A 17,819-nucleotide genomic window follows, 5' to 3' on the forward strand; every position below is an offset into this window, starting at 1 on the left:
CTCACTCACACTGTTGCAACATGCATACAACATTTGTCTTGTGTCTTGTCCGTGTTTAATGGCCGCCCCAATGCATTTCCAATGGAAGTCACATTTTTGTTTGATGCGGGGGAGGGGGGGGGGCACAACACAGCCATCAAACAAAAATGTGTTGTCAAACCATGTGAGTGAGGCCTATGTGTGCACGTCCCTCATGTTGCAACAGTGTGAGTGAGGCCTATGTGTGAGCGTCCCTGGGCCTATTTCACTTCAAATCATATCCTAATTTGGTCTGATCTCCTCGTAGTTCTTCACCAGCTGAGAGATCCTGATGATTCTGATCTCGTCTGGTTTGTAGTCATAGTCTGACCACAGATACTCTGCTGACAGTACTTTGGTGGGCTTGTTGTACAGCAGGTACCTGATACAGAGATGGATGGAGGGACAAACACAGAGATAACCAACAACAAGTCAATGATGATATAATATATTCATAATATTATATATAATATATTTGCCCGTAAGCCATATAATAGATAACGCCAATAACATATTTCCGGATGCTCTTTGCAATCTTGGCCCAATCAATCAATCAATCAATCAATCAATCAATCAATCAATCAATCAATCAACCAATCAATCAATCAATCAATCAGACAGGCAATGTCTAGCCCTTTTTCGGACATTGGACGAAAGAACCAGACATGTATGTATTATATATGTCCAACATTCCTAAAATAAAACTGAACTGAACTATAACTCTATGATCTATAAACTATAACTCTATGATCTATAAACTATAACTATATGATCTATAAACTATAACTCTATGATCTATAAACTATAACTCTATGATCTATAAACTATAACTCTATGATCTATAAACTATAACTCTATGATCTATAAACTATAACTCTATGATCTATAAACTATAACTCTATGATATATAAACTATAACTCTATGATATATAAACTATAACTCTATGATCTAAGGCAAGCTCACAATGCAACAAAGCAGAACACAAAGCACTAAATGAGAAAATGCATATAAAGTTATCATGTGCTGTACTTGTTGAGATGGCTCTCCTCTTGCCAGATGGCCTCGATATCATTCTTGGCATCGATCTCTGATTGTTCATAGCAGTACCTGAGAGTAATAACAATAATAATCTTTAATTATAGAGCACCTTTCAGACAAAAGTGCAGTTCAAAGTGCTTTACATAAAAGTAAAAAAAATCACATAAATGCAAAAATAAATGAACAAGGGTCAAAATAAATAAAAGTAATAGCTTCAAATGTGGTCAGTAGAATTCGTTGAAATGTAAAGTGAATTTAAGATAAGGTTACAACAGAATCATTTAAAAGCAAGGTCATAGAAATGGGGTTTTAGCCGCCTCTTAAAGTCATCGACTGAACGACTAGAAGTGTGATTGTTCATAACAACCCGAGAGTGGAACGGAAAGAACCATGAAAAACATTCTCGGGTGAAAGCACTGTCACTTTAATTAGCTTACAAGATCAAACTAAAATCTATAATCTCCATGACTCACGTTGTGATTGTATACGCATGTGTGATGCAAAAACCCAGTGTCCCAGTTTGGGAACCACTGCCCAACAGGTTACCTGACCAGTCTGTACACGTCTTCCAGGTAGCCTCCCCACAGTGTAGTAGTAATCTATGGCTCTGCCTACCTGACCAGTCAGTACATGTCCTCCAGGTAGCCTCCCCACAGTGTAGTAGTAATCTATGGCTCTGCGTACCTGACCAGTCAGTACATGTCCTCCAGGTAGCCTCCCCACAGTGTAGTAGTAATCTATGGCTCTGCATACCTGACCAGTCTGTACACGTCTTCCAGGTAGCCTCCCCACAGTGTAGTAGTAATCTATGGCTCTGCGTACCTGACCAGTCAGTACATGTCCTCCAGGTAGCCTCCCCACAGTGTAGTAGTAATCTATGGCTCTGCGTACCTGACCAGTCTGTACATGTCCTCCAGGTAGCCTCCCCACAGTGTAGTAGTAATCTATGGCTCTGCGTACCTGACCAGTCAGTACATGTCCTCCAGGTAGCCTCCCCACAGTGTAGTAGTAATCTATGGCTCTGCGTACCTGACCAGTCTGTACACGTCTTCCAGGTAGCCTCCCCACAGTGTAGTAGTAATCTATGGCTCTGCGTACCTGACCAGTCAGTACATGTCCTCCAGGTAGCCTCCCCACACAGTGTAGTAGTAATCTATGGCTCTGCGTACCTGACCAGTCAGTACATGTCCTCCAGGTAGCCTCCCCCCACAGTGTAGTAGTAATCTATGGCTCTGCGTACCTGACCAGTCAGTACATGTCCTCCAGGTAGCCTCCCCACACAGTGTAGTAGTAATCTATGGCTCTGCGTACCTGACCAGTCTGTACATGTCCTCCAGGTAGCCTCCCCACACAGTGTAGTAGTAATCTATGGCTCTGCGTACCTGACCAGTCAGTACATGTCCTCCAGGTAGCCTCCCCACACAGTGTAGTAGTAATCTATGGCTCTGCGTACCTGACCAGTCAGTACATGTCCTCCAGGTAGCCTCCCCACACAGTGTAGTAGTAATCTATGGCTCTGCGTACCTGACCAGTCTGTACATGTCGTCCAGGTAGCCCCCCCACAGTGTACTAGTAATCTATGGCTCTGCGTACCTGACCAGTCTGTACATGTCCTCCAGGTAGCCTCCCCACACAGCTGCAGTGTAGTAGTAATCTATGGCTCTGGGTACCTGACCAGTATGTCTTCCAGGTAGCCTAGTCCCCACACAGCTGCAGTGTACTAGTAATCTATGGCTCTGCGTACCTGACCAGTCTATGTATGTCTTCCAGGTAGCCTCCCCACACAGCTGCAGTGTAGTAGTAATCTATGGCTCTGTGTACCTGACCAGTCTGTACATGTCTTCCAGGTAGCCTAGTCCCCACACAGCTGCAGTGTAGTAGTAATCTATGGCTCTGCGTACCTGACCAGTCTGTACATGTCCTCCAGGTAGCCTCCCCACACAGTGTAGTAGTCATCTATGGCTCTGCGTACCTGACCAGTATGTACATGTCCTCCAGGTAGCCTCCCCCCACAGTGTAGTAGTAGCCTAATCTATGGCTCTGCGTACCTGACCAGTCTGTACATGTCCTCCAGGTAGCCTCCCCCCACAGTGTAGTAGTAGCCTAATCTATGGCTCTGCGTACCTGACCAGTCTGTACATGTCCTCCAGGTAGCCTCCCCACACAGCTGCAGTGTAGTAGTAATCTCCCTGACCGGTTGGGATGCAGGCCTGAGACTCCGGATGTCGCTCGTACGGAAACTTGTCCCTGTGTGTGTCCTAATATAGAGGAGAATAAGAGTCAGAAACTTGTCCCTGTGTGTGTCCTAAAATAGAGGGGAATAAGAATCAGAAACTTGTCCCTGTGTGTGTCCTAATGTAGAGGAGAATAAGAATCAGAAACTTGTCCCTGTGTATGTCCTAATGTAGAGAAGAATAAGAGTCAGAAACTTGTCCCTGTGTGTGTCCTAATGTAGAGGAGAATAAGAATCAGAAACTTGTCCCTGTGTGTGTCCTAATGTAGAGGAGAATAAGAATCAGAAACTTGTCCCTGTGTGTGTCCTAATGTAGAGGAGAATAAGAATCAGAAACTTGTCCCTGTGTGTGTCCTAATGTAGAGGAGAATAAGAATCAGAAACTTGTCCCTGTGTGTGTCCTAATGTAGAGGAGAATAAGATTCAGTGGTGGAAAAATAACTCAATTGTTTTACTTAAAGGACAACTTTAGTTTTTTTCAACCAAGGTTCATGTTTTAGGTTGTTATTAGAGAAAGTAAAAGATGAGTGTCCATCTTTTTTTTCATTTGCTGCTTTCTTTCGTTTTAGGCATTTTAGCAGTTTTTGAAAGGGGGGCGGGGGCATTCGAACATGGGGGCTAAATATGTATTTTTGTACACAATTTTATAGCGATTTATTATTTTATTAATTTTACTGTAGTCCTACTAGACCCCAGGAAATGACATCTGGCCACAAAAGATCACAGGATCTCCTGAACGTGAAGGAGGGTACTATAGTGGTAGGCCATACTGTGCTGTATGGCCTCACTCAGACCTTTACTGCATTGCTGTATGCTTGTTGGATGAATGTTGTGTAGTGTCATGGCCGCCCCAATGCATTTCCAATGGGAGTCACATGGTTTGACACAACATTGTGTTGTATGAGGGGGAGGGGCGCAGTCGAAACACAGCTGAAAGCCATACAACAGCTTGTAGTCCAAAATGTAGTCCAAAAACCATGTGACTCCCATTGGAAATGCATTTGCCCATGACACTCACAACATTGACAGCGGCCATGACACTCACAACATTCACAATGCATTAAAGGTCTGAGTGAGGCCTATGGCTCAACAGCTCATGTCGGTTTGTCACCCCCTTCACATTCAGTAGATCCTGTGATCTTTTGTGGCCAGATGTAATTTCCTGGGGTCTACAGTAAATAATACAAAAAGAAATCGCTATAAAATTGTGTAAAGAAATACATATTTAGCCCCATGTTCGAATGCCCCCGCCCCCCTGTCAAAAATAGCTAAAATCCCTAAAAAGGAAGAAAGCAACAAATTAACACTCATATTTTACTTTCTCTAAAAACTAAAGTTGTCCTTTAAGTAAAAGTACCAATACTGCAATTTAGAACTACTTTGATCTGCACCAAAATGTACTTAAAGTACTAAAAGTAAAAATACTCAAGTCAAGTACAAATACCTCAACATTGTACTTAAGTACACTACTTAAGTAAATGTACTTAGTTACTATCCACCACTGTGTATTTCTATGCGGAAAGTATATATACTACTACTACTATAAGCCTATACTACTAATAACAGTAAGGCCTCACTCACACCTTTAAAACATTGATGCATGCTTGTTGTATGAATGTTGTAAGTGTCATGGCCGCCCCAATGCATTTCCAATGGAAGTCACATGGTTTGATACAACATTTTGGACTACAAGCTGTTGTATGGCTTTCGGCTGTGTTTCGACTGCCCCTCCCCCTCATACAACACAAATGTTGTGTCAAACCATGTGACTCCCATTGGAAATGCATTGGGGCAAGCTGTATCACACCCTTTGCATACAACAAGCATACATCAATCTGTTGCGACCGTGTGAGTGAGGCCTAAGACCTTGTAGTAGGCGCGGTGAAGCACTGCAGACAGCCGACTCAGGGACTCTGCTCCGAAACGGCCGTAGAAGACACTGTCGATATCCATCATGAACAGGTAGTCTGCTTCACCACGGATCTGTAGAGGACAGAACACAGATCCATCATGAACAGGTAGTCTGCTTCACCTCGGATCTGTAGGGACAGAACACAGATCCATCATGAACAGGTAGTCTGCTTCACCTCGGATCTGTAGGGACAGAACACAGATCCATGAACAGGTAGTCTGCTTCACCACGGATCTGTAGGACTAGAACACAGATCCATCATGGACAGGTAGTCTGCTTCACCACGGATCTGTATAGGGGGACAGAACACAGATCCATCATGAACAGGTAGTCTGCTTCACCACGGATCTGTATAGGGGGACAGAACACAGATCCATCATGAACAGGTAGTCTGCTTCACCACGGATCTGTAGGGACAGAACACAGATCCATCATGAACAGGTAGTCTGCTTCACCACAGATCTGTAGGAGGACAGAACACAGATCCATCATGAACAGGTAGTCTGCTTCACCACGGATCTGTAGAGGACAGAACACAGATCCATCATGAACAGGTAGTCTGCTTCACCACGGATCTGTATAGGACAGAACACAGATCCATCATGAACAGGTAGTCTGCTTCACCACGGATCTGTAGGGACAGAACACAGATCCATCATGAACAGGTAGTCTGCTTCACCACGGATCTGTAGGAGGACAGAACACAGATCCATGAACAGGTAGTCTGCTTCACCACGGATCTGTAGGGGACAGAACACAGATCCATCATGAACAGGTAGTCTGCTTCACCACGGATCTGTAGGGGGTCAGGACACAGATGATTTAGAACAGTGGGGTCCGGGGACCCCACTGGGGAACTCCAGGGGTCCTTGAGGGAGTTCCAGGGGGTACCCATGCAGCAATAGTTTGGAACCAAATGGACCCTGTAACTCTGAGAGTGAACAGATCCACTTAACATTGATTGTACGATATAAATAGGGGGTCCCTGAGATAGAAGTGCCATTAAATGGTGGCCTATAATGCAGGTCCAACTGGGGGTGCTTGAAATTAAATGGAAAATGGAAATGGTTGAGAATCACTGCTAGAACCGTAATACAAATCCCTGGCAAATGGGGGTAAATGTCGATGTAGGGGTCCTTGACATGACAAAGTTTGGGAACCACTGATTTAGAACATACATGGGCAACATGGCGGCCCGGGGGCCACGTGCGGCCCCCACCTTCACTTAATGCGGCCCTCAGGTTAATATCAGAATACTGATACATTATAGATTTCAGCTGTTACAATTCCAAACATGCTTTTGTATGTCCAATGTGTTTGGATTTAGTTCATAAAGTTAACATAACTATAACTGAATTCATTTGTAATTAAATAAAAAAGGTTATTTTTCAGGATTTCAATTCAAATATAGCAAAAAATAGCTGATCTACAAGCTCATAACGCGTCGCACTTCAGTGATGCTTGCGGAACTCGACTACGTCTCGTTCCTGACCGCATCACTGTCGTGGCAATAATCACGTTAAACCCCACTCTCTCGTGTAATATTGCTTAATTTTACTCTCTATACCTGCTGGTCGATGGTGGCGGTGGCCCATTTCATTCTGCCCAGAACCACGTCCTGCCAGCGCTTGGCACTGGGCATTGTAATGACTGAAATATTCCTTCCTCTGCCCAGGGCGATCTGCATAGTTGGTGTTAACCAGAAAACAAACAATACTATATTTGTAATAATAATAATAATAATAAATCAATCAATCAATGACGTCCAAGACTTTAGCCTTTATTTCAAAGATTTATTTTAAACTCTTTAGTCCCATATATACTTCACCGTACAACAAACAGTGAAAATAGCCGACCTGCAAGTGTACAATGTGTTGCAGTGGGGCGTGTTTTTTTTAAACTTTTTTCTTTCTTTTTTTCTTTCTTTTTTTTTGCATTTTTTAAATTGTTCGTCTATAATGACGTGGGTGAAAGTGGTTTAAACAAAGGCCAGAACTATATTCCTTGAAATAAAGGCAGTCTTACAACTTTTATAATGTTTATAAACACTGTATTGTTTCTGGTCTCCTTTATTCAATTTCAATGTCATGTAAAAATGCTTGCCAATAATATAATGGGTAACAAAACCAATTAACCAAATGATATTGTGTAAAAGTCATGATGGTAATAATGACTGACCTCAGGAACCTCGTCCTCGTGGTCCGTGAAGATATAATAAGTAACGCGGAAGTCGACGAGGAAGTACTTTTCTCCAGATTCCAGAAAGCCTTTCAGGAAGCGTGTGTACCTGATGATACATAAATTAGTGAATCAGATCAGTATTATAAAAACAAGATAAGAAATGTTATCTACTGCAGGGGTTCCAAAGTGGGGTCCGGGGACCCCCAGGGGTCATTGAGGGTACATAGTTTGGAACCAAATGGACCCTTATGGGTCTGTAAATTAACATCGATTTTACAATATAAATTAGGGTTCCAGAGATAGAAATGCCATTAAATGAGGTTCTGTACTGTAGATTAATGCATGTCAAACTGGGGGTCCTTGAAATTAAACGGTTTGAGAATCACTGCTGGATCCGTAAACATCTTCTCTTATGGGGGTCCCTGGAATATCCTTTCAAATGGGGGTCCACGGGCTAATTAGTGTCAATGTGGGGGTCCTTGACATGAAAACGTTTGGGAACCACTGATCTACTCTATCATGGCTGTTTTTAATGTTTTAAAATAGTGAAATAGTGATGTGACGTTGTGAGCTTATATAAACCTATGCTATTTTCACTACTTTTGTGTGACACTCTTGTATGACGAACTAACGAGGAGGGCATTCATTCACGGGGGAAAGGTAAAAAGTCTAAATCTGCCAGACAATAACAACTACATACACACAGACAGACATGTGAGGAGAGGTGTGAGCTGTGAGACACCTCCCCCGAACCTACTTTCCAACAGCAAACACTGCTACGGCGATCCTGGGGTCCATGGGCTTGTAGATGGAATCTATAACCACAGGGTCGAAGGTCCCCTCCCAAACCAGAGGAGCGTTCCAGTTGGTCACAGAGTTAACGTCAGTCCGTCTGGGGAGAACAGAGAGATCCACATTAAAGTTCTACCACATGAATGACCCATTCAGAGACAGAGTGGATTCAAAACACTTTTATTGAAAACTATACGGAAGTCCGGGTTATAAACGCATTGCGGACCGAAATCGAACAGGTGGGGCAGTCGGGTAAGCACCTTAGATTTAGCATTTGTTCAGAGTATCTACGGAGGCAGGGGATTTAACCCATGATGGGCAATGAGTCCTTAGACTCTCGTAGATTGAAAATGTCAGAATCGATAAATACTGTACGTCTACGAGAGTGTACATTTCAGTTCAGTGCAAGTACTGTTTAATTAATCCGAACTTTGCTTTTCACTTGATACCGTTTCATAAAAGAGAGAATACAATCACGATCTATATTCCGAATGAAAACTGGAATCTCATACATTACACAGAACTTTGAATTTAGAAAAATGATTCAGATTTGAGCGGGTTATGGTTCTGCGTGGGCACAACACAACGCAATGTAACACAATGTGAGCTTGTGGATCTTTTATTGTTTTGTTGGGGAAAAAAAGATTAATGTATTAAATACATTTTCGCCCATAATGACATGCTAAATTTGATCACATCCATGTCAGGTTGAAAGTGCAAAAACATATGATTTTTCTTTTTTTTTTAAGAGATTGTCTCTGTATTGGGAATTGAGTGTGCACAAATTACTGATATACCGGTAGTACATTTTAAAACAATTCCTAACTTTTTGTATTGTTTAATATATTAATATACTTTGAGAACTGGCATACTGCCCATGTCATGCACCTTATCTAATTTCCATGTGAATGAAACAAAACTATTAGTCACAAAATTGATTTAAGATAATTGTATTTGTTTGTTCTTGTGTGTATTAATAAAACTTACCCTTGTGTTGTACTTGGCTGATCATAAGTAATGCTGAGAGAAACAAAAATGAGAAGCCAAGCTCAGTGTCTGTCTGTACACTGCAAGTACACAAAAGTACATTATGTTCACGCACACACACACGCACGCACACACACACACACACACGCACACGCACACACACACACACACACACACACACACACACACACACACACACACACACACACACACACACACACTTGTGTATCTCTCTCTCTCTCTACATGTGTTCATTCTTACTGTTGAACAAAGCTAGCGTATCGCGTCAGATTCAACAACAACCAAAGCTAGCCGGAAGCATTACGGAGGGATAATAAGGAGACTCAGAGAGCAGATGTGGGTTTGCTTCCAAGGGGGCAGGCAGGCTTTCCAACGTTGAGGCGCTCGGCCCTAGTGGTAGGAGGAGGGACTACAGGCGGACCCGTGGATTCATGACCGGGAAACCCCGTGCAGCTGGGCTTTAACATTGAGCGCTCGGTTGCACTTCCGCATTTGACCACCAAAATTTGGTGGTCAAATGCGGAAGTAGACCTTCTGAGACGGTACTTCCGGCAGTCTTCCGGGTGCTTCAAAACGCCACTGAGCAACTTCCACTGACATGAATAGCTGGGGGGGCGGAGCTTCGCGCCAGTTCAGTCTCTATCCTTTATATACTCTATGGTTTGCTTCCTTAGACCATGGCTGAGAGAAGCGAGTGTTTATTTTACTCATTATATACCGTCAACACAATTGGCACATCCGGCATCCGGTTTCAGTATAAAAGCATATATAAATATACATACAGTGACAATGATATATTTATATACACAGACAATTAATGATCATTTTTAATACATCTCAACACTTACATATCTGGCATTAGTAGCTCTCCAATTTTCCAGCTTGTTTTTTCGTTATATCCAGCGTAGTAGGACCTACATGGAAACAAGTCTGTTTGACTGCATGTACTCTGTTGCTGTTTTTTACATATCCTGTCTAATAAACGAATCAATCAATCAAAACTCTTTGGGGCAGCAAGTTCGCTGCCAAGCTCATTGCAAAGCCTTCATGGTAAACGGTAACAAATACGATTATAACATGCTCTTCAAACAGTCAAAAAACAAAACAAAAAAAGGCTTGGTTCAGGTTCAGTTAATTCTTGGATTTTCATTTTCATTTTCTTCTCTGCAGGAGCTCATTAAGATCACTATATGGAGACATATATTTTGTATGGAGGGACTATATTTAGTCATAGTTGATTAACTACATTTGTGTAATGATCTAAAACAGGATTTGATCACCTCTAACATATTTCTTGGAACAACACATGGAAATGTGTCTGCTATGGCACTGGTTCTTTAAGTGGGATCCAGGCAGGGGTACTTGAGGGGTTTCTATAGGGGGTCCCCAGCAGAATTAGGGTGAATTTGAGGGTCCTTCGCATGAAGTTCTTTGAGAACCACTAAGGCATGGATCTAATCTACCGTATTTGATTTCTTTACGTTAAAATTCTGAATCTGCAAAAACCATTGCGAGCAGTTCACACAAAACAAGAGACAACGTTCAGGAAGAATGTTCCACACTGCTGCGTACATCACTCATAAAACCATAGAAATCTTACCTTAGGTCTTCTAGTGGTAAGTAGATCGCCCTATAAAGACAGACAAGAGGTTAAAGAGAAATAAAACATTGTGTAGGAGCCAACACGATATAGTGGCAGGCTTTAGATTGACAGCATTGGCTGTGAAATGTAGAGGCTCACTCAGGTGCAGTAATCAGATGGAACAAGGATACAGGTTAGATTGGTGCGATTTTAAAATTCTTCTCATCACTTATAAAGCCTTAAACGGAATGGCCCCTATACCTATATCCTTGATATGCTCTCCCCGCATAAACCTGAACGCACCCTTAGATCGTCAGATAAGGCCCTCCTTGATGTCCCTATGACTAATTTAGTTACACGTGGTGATCGGGCATTTTCCGCCCGGGCACCTAGGTTGTGGAATGCACTGCCGACACAAGGCTAGCAACTTCCGTGCCTGTATTTAAATCTCAATTGAAGACTTATACCTCTACACCAAATGTTTTTTATAATGTGTTATTTACTTAGTTTAGTTTAGTTTAGTTTATTTGCACATATGTATACATAATAACAACAATATGGTAAAATAAAAGAAATACAGAAAGCAAATATTTCAATAAGAAACAAGATTAGTAACATACATGCTGATGTGCTGGAAGTGCCAAAAAAACCCAAAGGGGCTTATCGAGTGGCCTTCCTATAGAAGCTACCAGTTGAGCTTAGATAACAGAAAGATTTAAAAAAATAATAATAATAATGAAAAGAATACAAAATATTCTAATAATAAATATCAAATAATAACATGACTAGTGTGTGTTGCCCAAGCTTGTTAATAAAAAATAAAAAATACAAACTTGACTGTACATATTTAAATATTGTTACTGTATTTCCTGTATTTTTACTGTATTTGCTTTTTGTTTTTTGATGTTTTTTGTTTTGTTTTTACGCTGCTCTGTGCAGCACTTTGGAACATTGTTTTAAAAAGGTGCTATATAAATAAAATCCATTATCATTATCATCATCATTGGGGAGTACACCATTCCTACGGACGGACAGACAGACAGACAATATTTATGTGCATGCAAAAACAGCCCCAATCACACCAACCCCAATAAAAAGTTAAAATACATTATTACATGGCTTGTTTGAATGCTTGATTCTGATTGGTCAATCGCTTAATTCAGCGGTGAATTATGTGTCGATAATGACCGCTGCCTAATCAAACCCTCTGAGCACCGGCTGCGCCCCGATTGATTTGCTGCTGTTTCCAACATGACAGCCATGTAAACACACACACACTAGTGACACACAATGTCATTTACAGCTAAACATTGCTCTTAAAAATGTTTTTGAAAACATTTGAGCGAGAAATAGACGAAGCAGGACCCGAAAATGGATTCTATTTGATCAACTCATGTCCTTGTTTTCCGTTGTGTTTTGGGTCAATGTATTAATTTATGTTAGTTAGCCATGTAATAAGCGGGATAATATCTGGCTAGGTGGTCATTGTCGGGATATAATTCACCTTCAGGGAGTGTAACCACCTCGGCTTCGCCTCGGTGGTTAAACTCCCTGTCGGTGAATTATCTCCCGATAATGACCACCTAGCCAGATATTATCCCTTACGTAGCGTGGTACACCTACCCCATCCCATCCTATTCACACAGGAGGCAAATTCATTCTAATTAATATACACATATATAAGAATAATATATTTGTATCCCCCCCCCCCCCCCTCCCCCCACGTTTTGGATTTTCATTTTCTTCTCTGCAGGAGCTCATTAAGATCACTATATGGAGACATATATTTTGTATGGAGGGACTATATTTAGTCATAGTTGATTAACTACATTTGTGTAATGATCTAAAACAGGATTTGATCACCTCTAACATATTTCTTGGAACAACACATGGAAATGTGTCTGCTATGGCACTGGTTCTTTAAGTGGGATCCAGGCAGGGGTACTTGAGGGGTTTCTATAGGGGGTCCCCAGCAGAATTAGGGTGAATTTGAGGGTCCTTCGCATGAAGTTCTTTGAGAACCACTAAGGCATGGATCTAATCTACCGTATTTGATTTCTTTACGTTAAAATTCTGAATCTGCAAAAACCATTGCGAGCAGTTCACACAAAACAAGAGACAACGTTCAGGAAGAATGTTCGACACTGCTGCGTACATCACTCATAAAACCATAGAAATCTTACCTTAGGTCTTCTAGTGGTAAGTAGATCGCCCTATAAAGACAGACAAGAGGTTAAAGAGAAATAAAACATTGTGTAGGAGCCAACACGATATAGTGGCAGGCTTTAGATTGACAGCATTGGCTGTGAAATGTAGAGGCTCACTCAGGTGCAGTAATCAGATGGAACAAGGATACAGGTTAGATTGGTGCGATTTAAAAATTCTTCTCATCACTTATAAAGCCTTAAACGGAATGGCCCCTATACCTATATCCTTGATGCTCTCCCCGCATAAACCTGAACGCACCCTTAGATCGTCAGATAAGGCCCTCCTTGATGTCCCTATGACTAATTTAGTTACACGTGGTGATCGGGCATTTTCCGCCCGGGCACCTAGGTTGTGGAATGCACTGCCGACACAAGGCTAGCAACTTCCGTGCCTGTATTTAAATCTCAATTGAAGACTTATACCTCTACACCAAATGTTTTTTATAATGTGTTATTTACTTAGTTTAGTTTAGTTTAGTTTATTTGCACATATGTACATAATAACAACAATATGGTAAAATAAAATAAATACAGAAAGCAAATATTTCAATAAGAAACAAGATTAGTAACATACATGCTGATGTGCTGGAAGTGCCAAAAAAAACCCAAAGGGGCTTATCGAGTGGCCTTCCTATAGAAGCTACCAGTTGAGCTTAGATAACAGAAAGATTTAAAAAAAATAATAATAATAATGAAAAGAATACAAAATATTCTAATAATAAATATCAAATAATAACATGACTAGTGTGTGTTGCCCAAGCTTGTTAATAAAAAATAAAAATACAAACTTGACTGTACATATTTAAATATTGTTACTGTATTTCCTGTATTTTTACTGTATTTGCTTTTTGTTTTTTGATGTTTTTTGTTTTGTTTTTACGCTGCTCTGTGCAGCACTTTGGAACATTGTTTTAAAAAGGTGCTATATAAATAAAATCCATTATCATTATCATCATCATTGGGGAGTACACCATTCCTACGGACGGACAGACAGACAGACAATATTTATGTGCATGCAAAAACAGCCCCAATCACACCAACCCCAATAAAAAGTTAAAATACAGTAGCGTGGTACACCTACCCCAGTCCCCATCCCATCCTATTCACACAGGAGGCAAATTCATTCTAATTAATATACACATATATAAGAATAATATATTTGTATCCCCCCCCCTCCCCCCAAGTTTTGGAGAATTAACCCTGTAAGACCCACTGTTGCAATAATACAACATGTTTTAATTAATTAGTTAATTAGTTAATTAATTAATTAATTTTCTGTTCTTTTTTTCACCTAAACGTCATCATTGATGTTCATTGCAATGCCATTGGTCATGATATTTGCATATAAATACCCCCCACAGAGGCTGAAATTCACACAAAGACTCAAGTTTTTTAGCCTATGACTTTTGACCTTTAACCCTGATAAAAGTAATTAAATAACTGTAGGCCTAATATATGTTTTTTTTGTGATTAGAATGTCTAGAACGTGTTTTATTTATTACTGGGAAATTGATTTAGAAAATGGTGGCCAAGAAGAACTCAGAGTTCTTGCCAGAGCACTTTCAAAGCTGCACCGAAAATTGTTTAAAATGTTGGATTTGTTAAAAATGTATGTTTGAAATTACATAATAATTAATGTAATGTAATTAATGTCACTTTTTTGGGGGGGGGTCACAATGACGACCTGGCATATTACAAAAACTCTGACTTCCAGGTGGAAATTAAAGGCAAATTTTGCAAGAGAAGTGCAGCTACACCATTAGTCGCAGTGAGAGACACTACTGGTGTCCTACCACCAGGGGGCTCAATTGAGTCACGTAATCGAACCAGCTCCGCACGCATGGGCATGTGTTGTATCTGACCCACTTCTTTTCACTTTGTGGTTCTTGTGACGGAGTCCGACTCCCCGCCCGGGGGTAGTTTCTATGAGACAAGCCTGAACCTCAGACATATAATTGTTCAGGTCAGATATGATGGTGCCACCTAACACCTCTTATTACTGTTCCACGGTTTCACCTAATGGCAAACATTCTTTCCTCGCCCCCGCAGACGGTCGTGGCACACAAACAAACATGACGGTATATGGGTGTATCATTAGCTGTGGGTGTGCGTGGCTGTGCGCCATTATACTAATTGCGCCTGTGGGCAGTGCTACGTTGAGTGTATAAACCACGGAGTTAGCGAGCAGCGATCGGTGTCATTTAGACCTGGAGGCCTTGGAGCCATCCATGCACCTTAATCACAGCTAGGGGAATACCACTCATTTTCAACATTGAACTATGTCATTAACCCATTTAGGCCTGACGTCGAAAAAAAAAAAAAAAGTTCGCTCTGAAAGAATATATATTCAAAGATTTGTGCCGCATTTTTACGATTTTTCAAAAATAGCAGACCTACAAGTTCATAGCGCGCCACTCGGTGGCGCGCTGTGAGCTTGTAGATCTGCTATTTTTCAATAGCTAAAGACAAAATAGCTATTTTGTCTCATCTGTTTAAGGAAATAGGTAGCTGATATATTGCACTTTTACCTTAGCGCTAGGTATACTCTTGGTTGCTTGTTTTTGCAGAAAATGCACTAAAGACTTCTGGTGATTAGTAGTTTTTGTTCCCTACCTATGTTGAATACACTTATTGTAAGTCGCTTTGGATAAAAGCGTCTGCTAAATGACTGTAATGTAATGTAATGTAATGTAATATCCCCGAAATGTAAATTATTAATTTATTATTATTATAAATGTGCATACAATTTGCTTTTCTTTTTTTCTTTCTTTTTTTTTTTACATAATTTCCTCTACAAAGTCTTAGTAGTACAAGTAGTAGTAAGGTTGAAATCTCTTTTTTGCAGGTAGAAAATAGAAATGTATACATGTCTTGCAGGGTTAAGTATAGGCTATGTCTTGCAGAAAACGGCGAGTTGAGAAAACAGGCTTGGAATGTTCTCTTCTGTGGACATTAAACCTAGCTACATGTTTAAGCATTTATTTCATATTTACATGTCTTCTGTGGACTCTAACATTACACCTAGCTACATGTTTAAGCATTTATTTCATATGTACATGTCTTCTGTGGTCTCTAACATTACACCTAGCTACATGTTTAAGCATTTATTTCATATTTACATGTCTTCTGTGGGCTCTAACATTACACCTATAGCTACATGTTTAAGCATTTCTTTTGTATTTACATGTCTTCTGTGGACTCTAACATTACACCTATAGCTACATGTTTAAGCATTTCTTTTGTATTTACATGTCTTCTGTGGGCTCTAACATTACACCTAGCTACATGTTTAAGCATTTATTTTGTATTTACATGTCTTCTGTGGTCTCTAACATTACACCTAGCTACATGTTTAAGCATTTATTTTGTATTTACATTTTACATTACATTACATTTTTATTTCAGACATTCTCTATAGTCTATGTGAAGTCTGCCTGTGATATTAACTCATTTTGGATAAACAAATAAAAAAGATCTCCTCTCCTGAACTGTTAGTTCAGTTATAGTTAGTTATTTGCATCTGAAAAGATTGAATATAAATGCACACATTTTGTGTTCACTACCTTTCACAGGTTATCCTACTTTCTAAAACCTCCCAAGTAGGGATGCACCGAAAGGGAAATTCTTGGCCGAAACTGAATACCGAATATAGGAAACAGTTGGCCGAAAACCGAATACCGAATAATATATATTTTTTCCTAACATGCTGTCATGGCCGTACCTTAAAGCTTATGGCAAAAGACATGATTATGGCAAAACTTAACTTAAATAATAATCACTATTATGGGTCCATAAAACATTTATTCAGCTCTTTTGAATGCATTAATTGCATACACTATTCAGTGATATATTTTCGGCCTATTCCCGCCGAAACCGAATAGGCCGAAAATGCATTATTAGCCATTTTCGGCCGAATATTTTCTGCGGCCGAATATCCGGTGCATCACTACCTCCAAGGCATTGCATGAAATGGTTTACAATGGTCTCGCCATAAAGCAAAGGTTATTCATGGTAAACTGCAGATCATGTGCAGTTAAATAAATTAATAACTGGAAATGTAGTCCCTGAGGAAATTAGATAAGCTAAACGGTAGGCCTACACCATATGGGTGGTATAGGCCACCACCACATCAAAAATACATCATCATATATAAATAAAGGCTTAATTAGATTTGATATAATAAAATGTGCAACATTATAAGCCTATTAAACAGCAATTGTTTAAAAAAAAAAAAAGTCTTACCCTAGGAGGATGAGCACAGCAGCAGACAACACTACAATATAGCGGGCATTACGCTTAAAGAAGATCATCATCGATGTTCAGTCACTTCAGATTTATCTGAAGAATATCTGCCTGAGGTATATTACTAGTACGTGTGCACACTGTTTAGTTACCGCACATGACAATTATCACTATACCAAATCAAGCAAGCAACTGGGTCAGGGTGTTGACGAGGTCAACTGGGTGTCGACGAAGAGGACACGGTTTTATACCTGTTGAATCAGCACTGGGAGGAGGAAAGGGTGTGTGTGCGAGTGTGTATGTGTGTGTGGCAGGGCATTCACTTCTAGTCATTTTTACTAGTTGACCCAGGCGCAGTTGGAGGAAACACATCGACTCACTGGCCTTGGAACGTCTCGGGATCCCCCAGGAGGAAGTCACTAATGTTGCTCTGGAGAGGGAAGTCTGGACTTGTTGTATTCACTGATCAATAGTAGGGGGCACTATTGATCAACACTTGCCTTGTGTCTGATACCTGACTTGTGTCTGAACACAGCTTTGATGGATGTGTTCTGCCCCCCCCCCCCCCCCTCAATCTCAGTGTCATGTTGTAGTTTTAGTAAAAA

General features: G+C 40.6%; 1 protein-coding gene across 1 annotated transcript; it reads right to left on the reverse strand.

The window, feature by feature from the left end:
• Window positions 1-261: 261 nt before the first annotated feature.
• Window positions 262-14,070, reverse strand: LOC306921268 (globoside alpha-1,3-N-acetylgalactosaminyltransferase 1-like; the record flags this gene model as incomplete). The annotated part of the gene is made up of 10 exons (XM_079498377.1): window positions 262-400; window positions 1,049-1,126; window positions 3,182-3,315; window positions 5,157-5,273; window positions 6,770-6,883; window positions 7,381-7,489; window positions 8,141-8,275; window positions 10,784-10,813; window positions 12,949-12,978; window positions 14,054-14,070. 10 exons carry the CDS (start codon window positions 14,068-14,070, stop codon window positions 262-264), a joined length of 903 nt encoding a protein of 300 aa, XP_079354503.1.
• Window positions 14,071-17,819: the final 3,749 nt, after the last annotated feature.

This window comes from Electrona antarctica (genome assembly GCF_951216825.1).
Source record: "Electrona antarctica genome assembly, chromosome: 4".
Taxonomy (NCBI): Eukaryota; Metazoa; Chordata; class Actinopteri; order Myctophiformes; family Myctophidae; genus Electrona; species Electrona antarctica.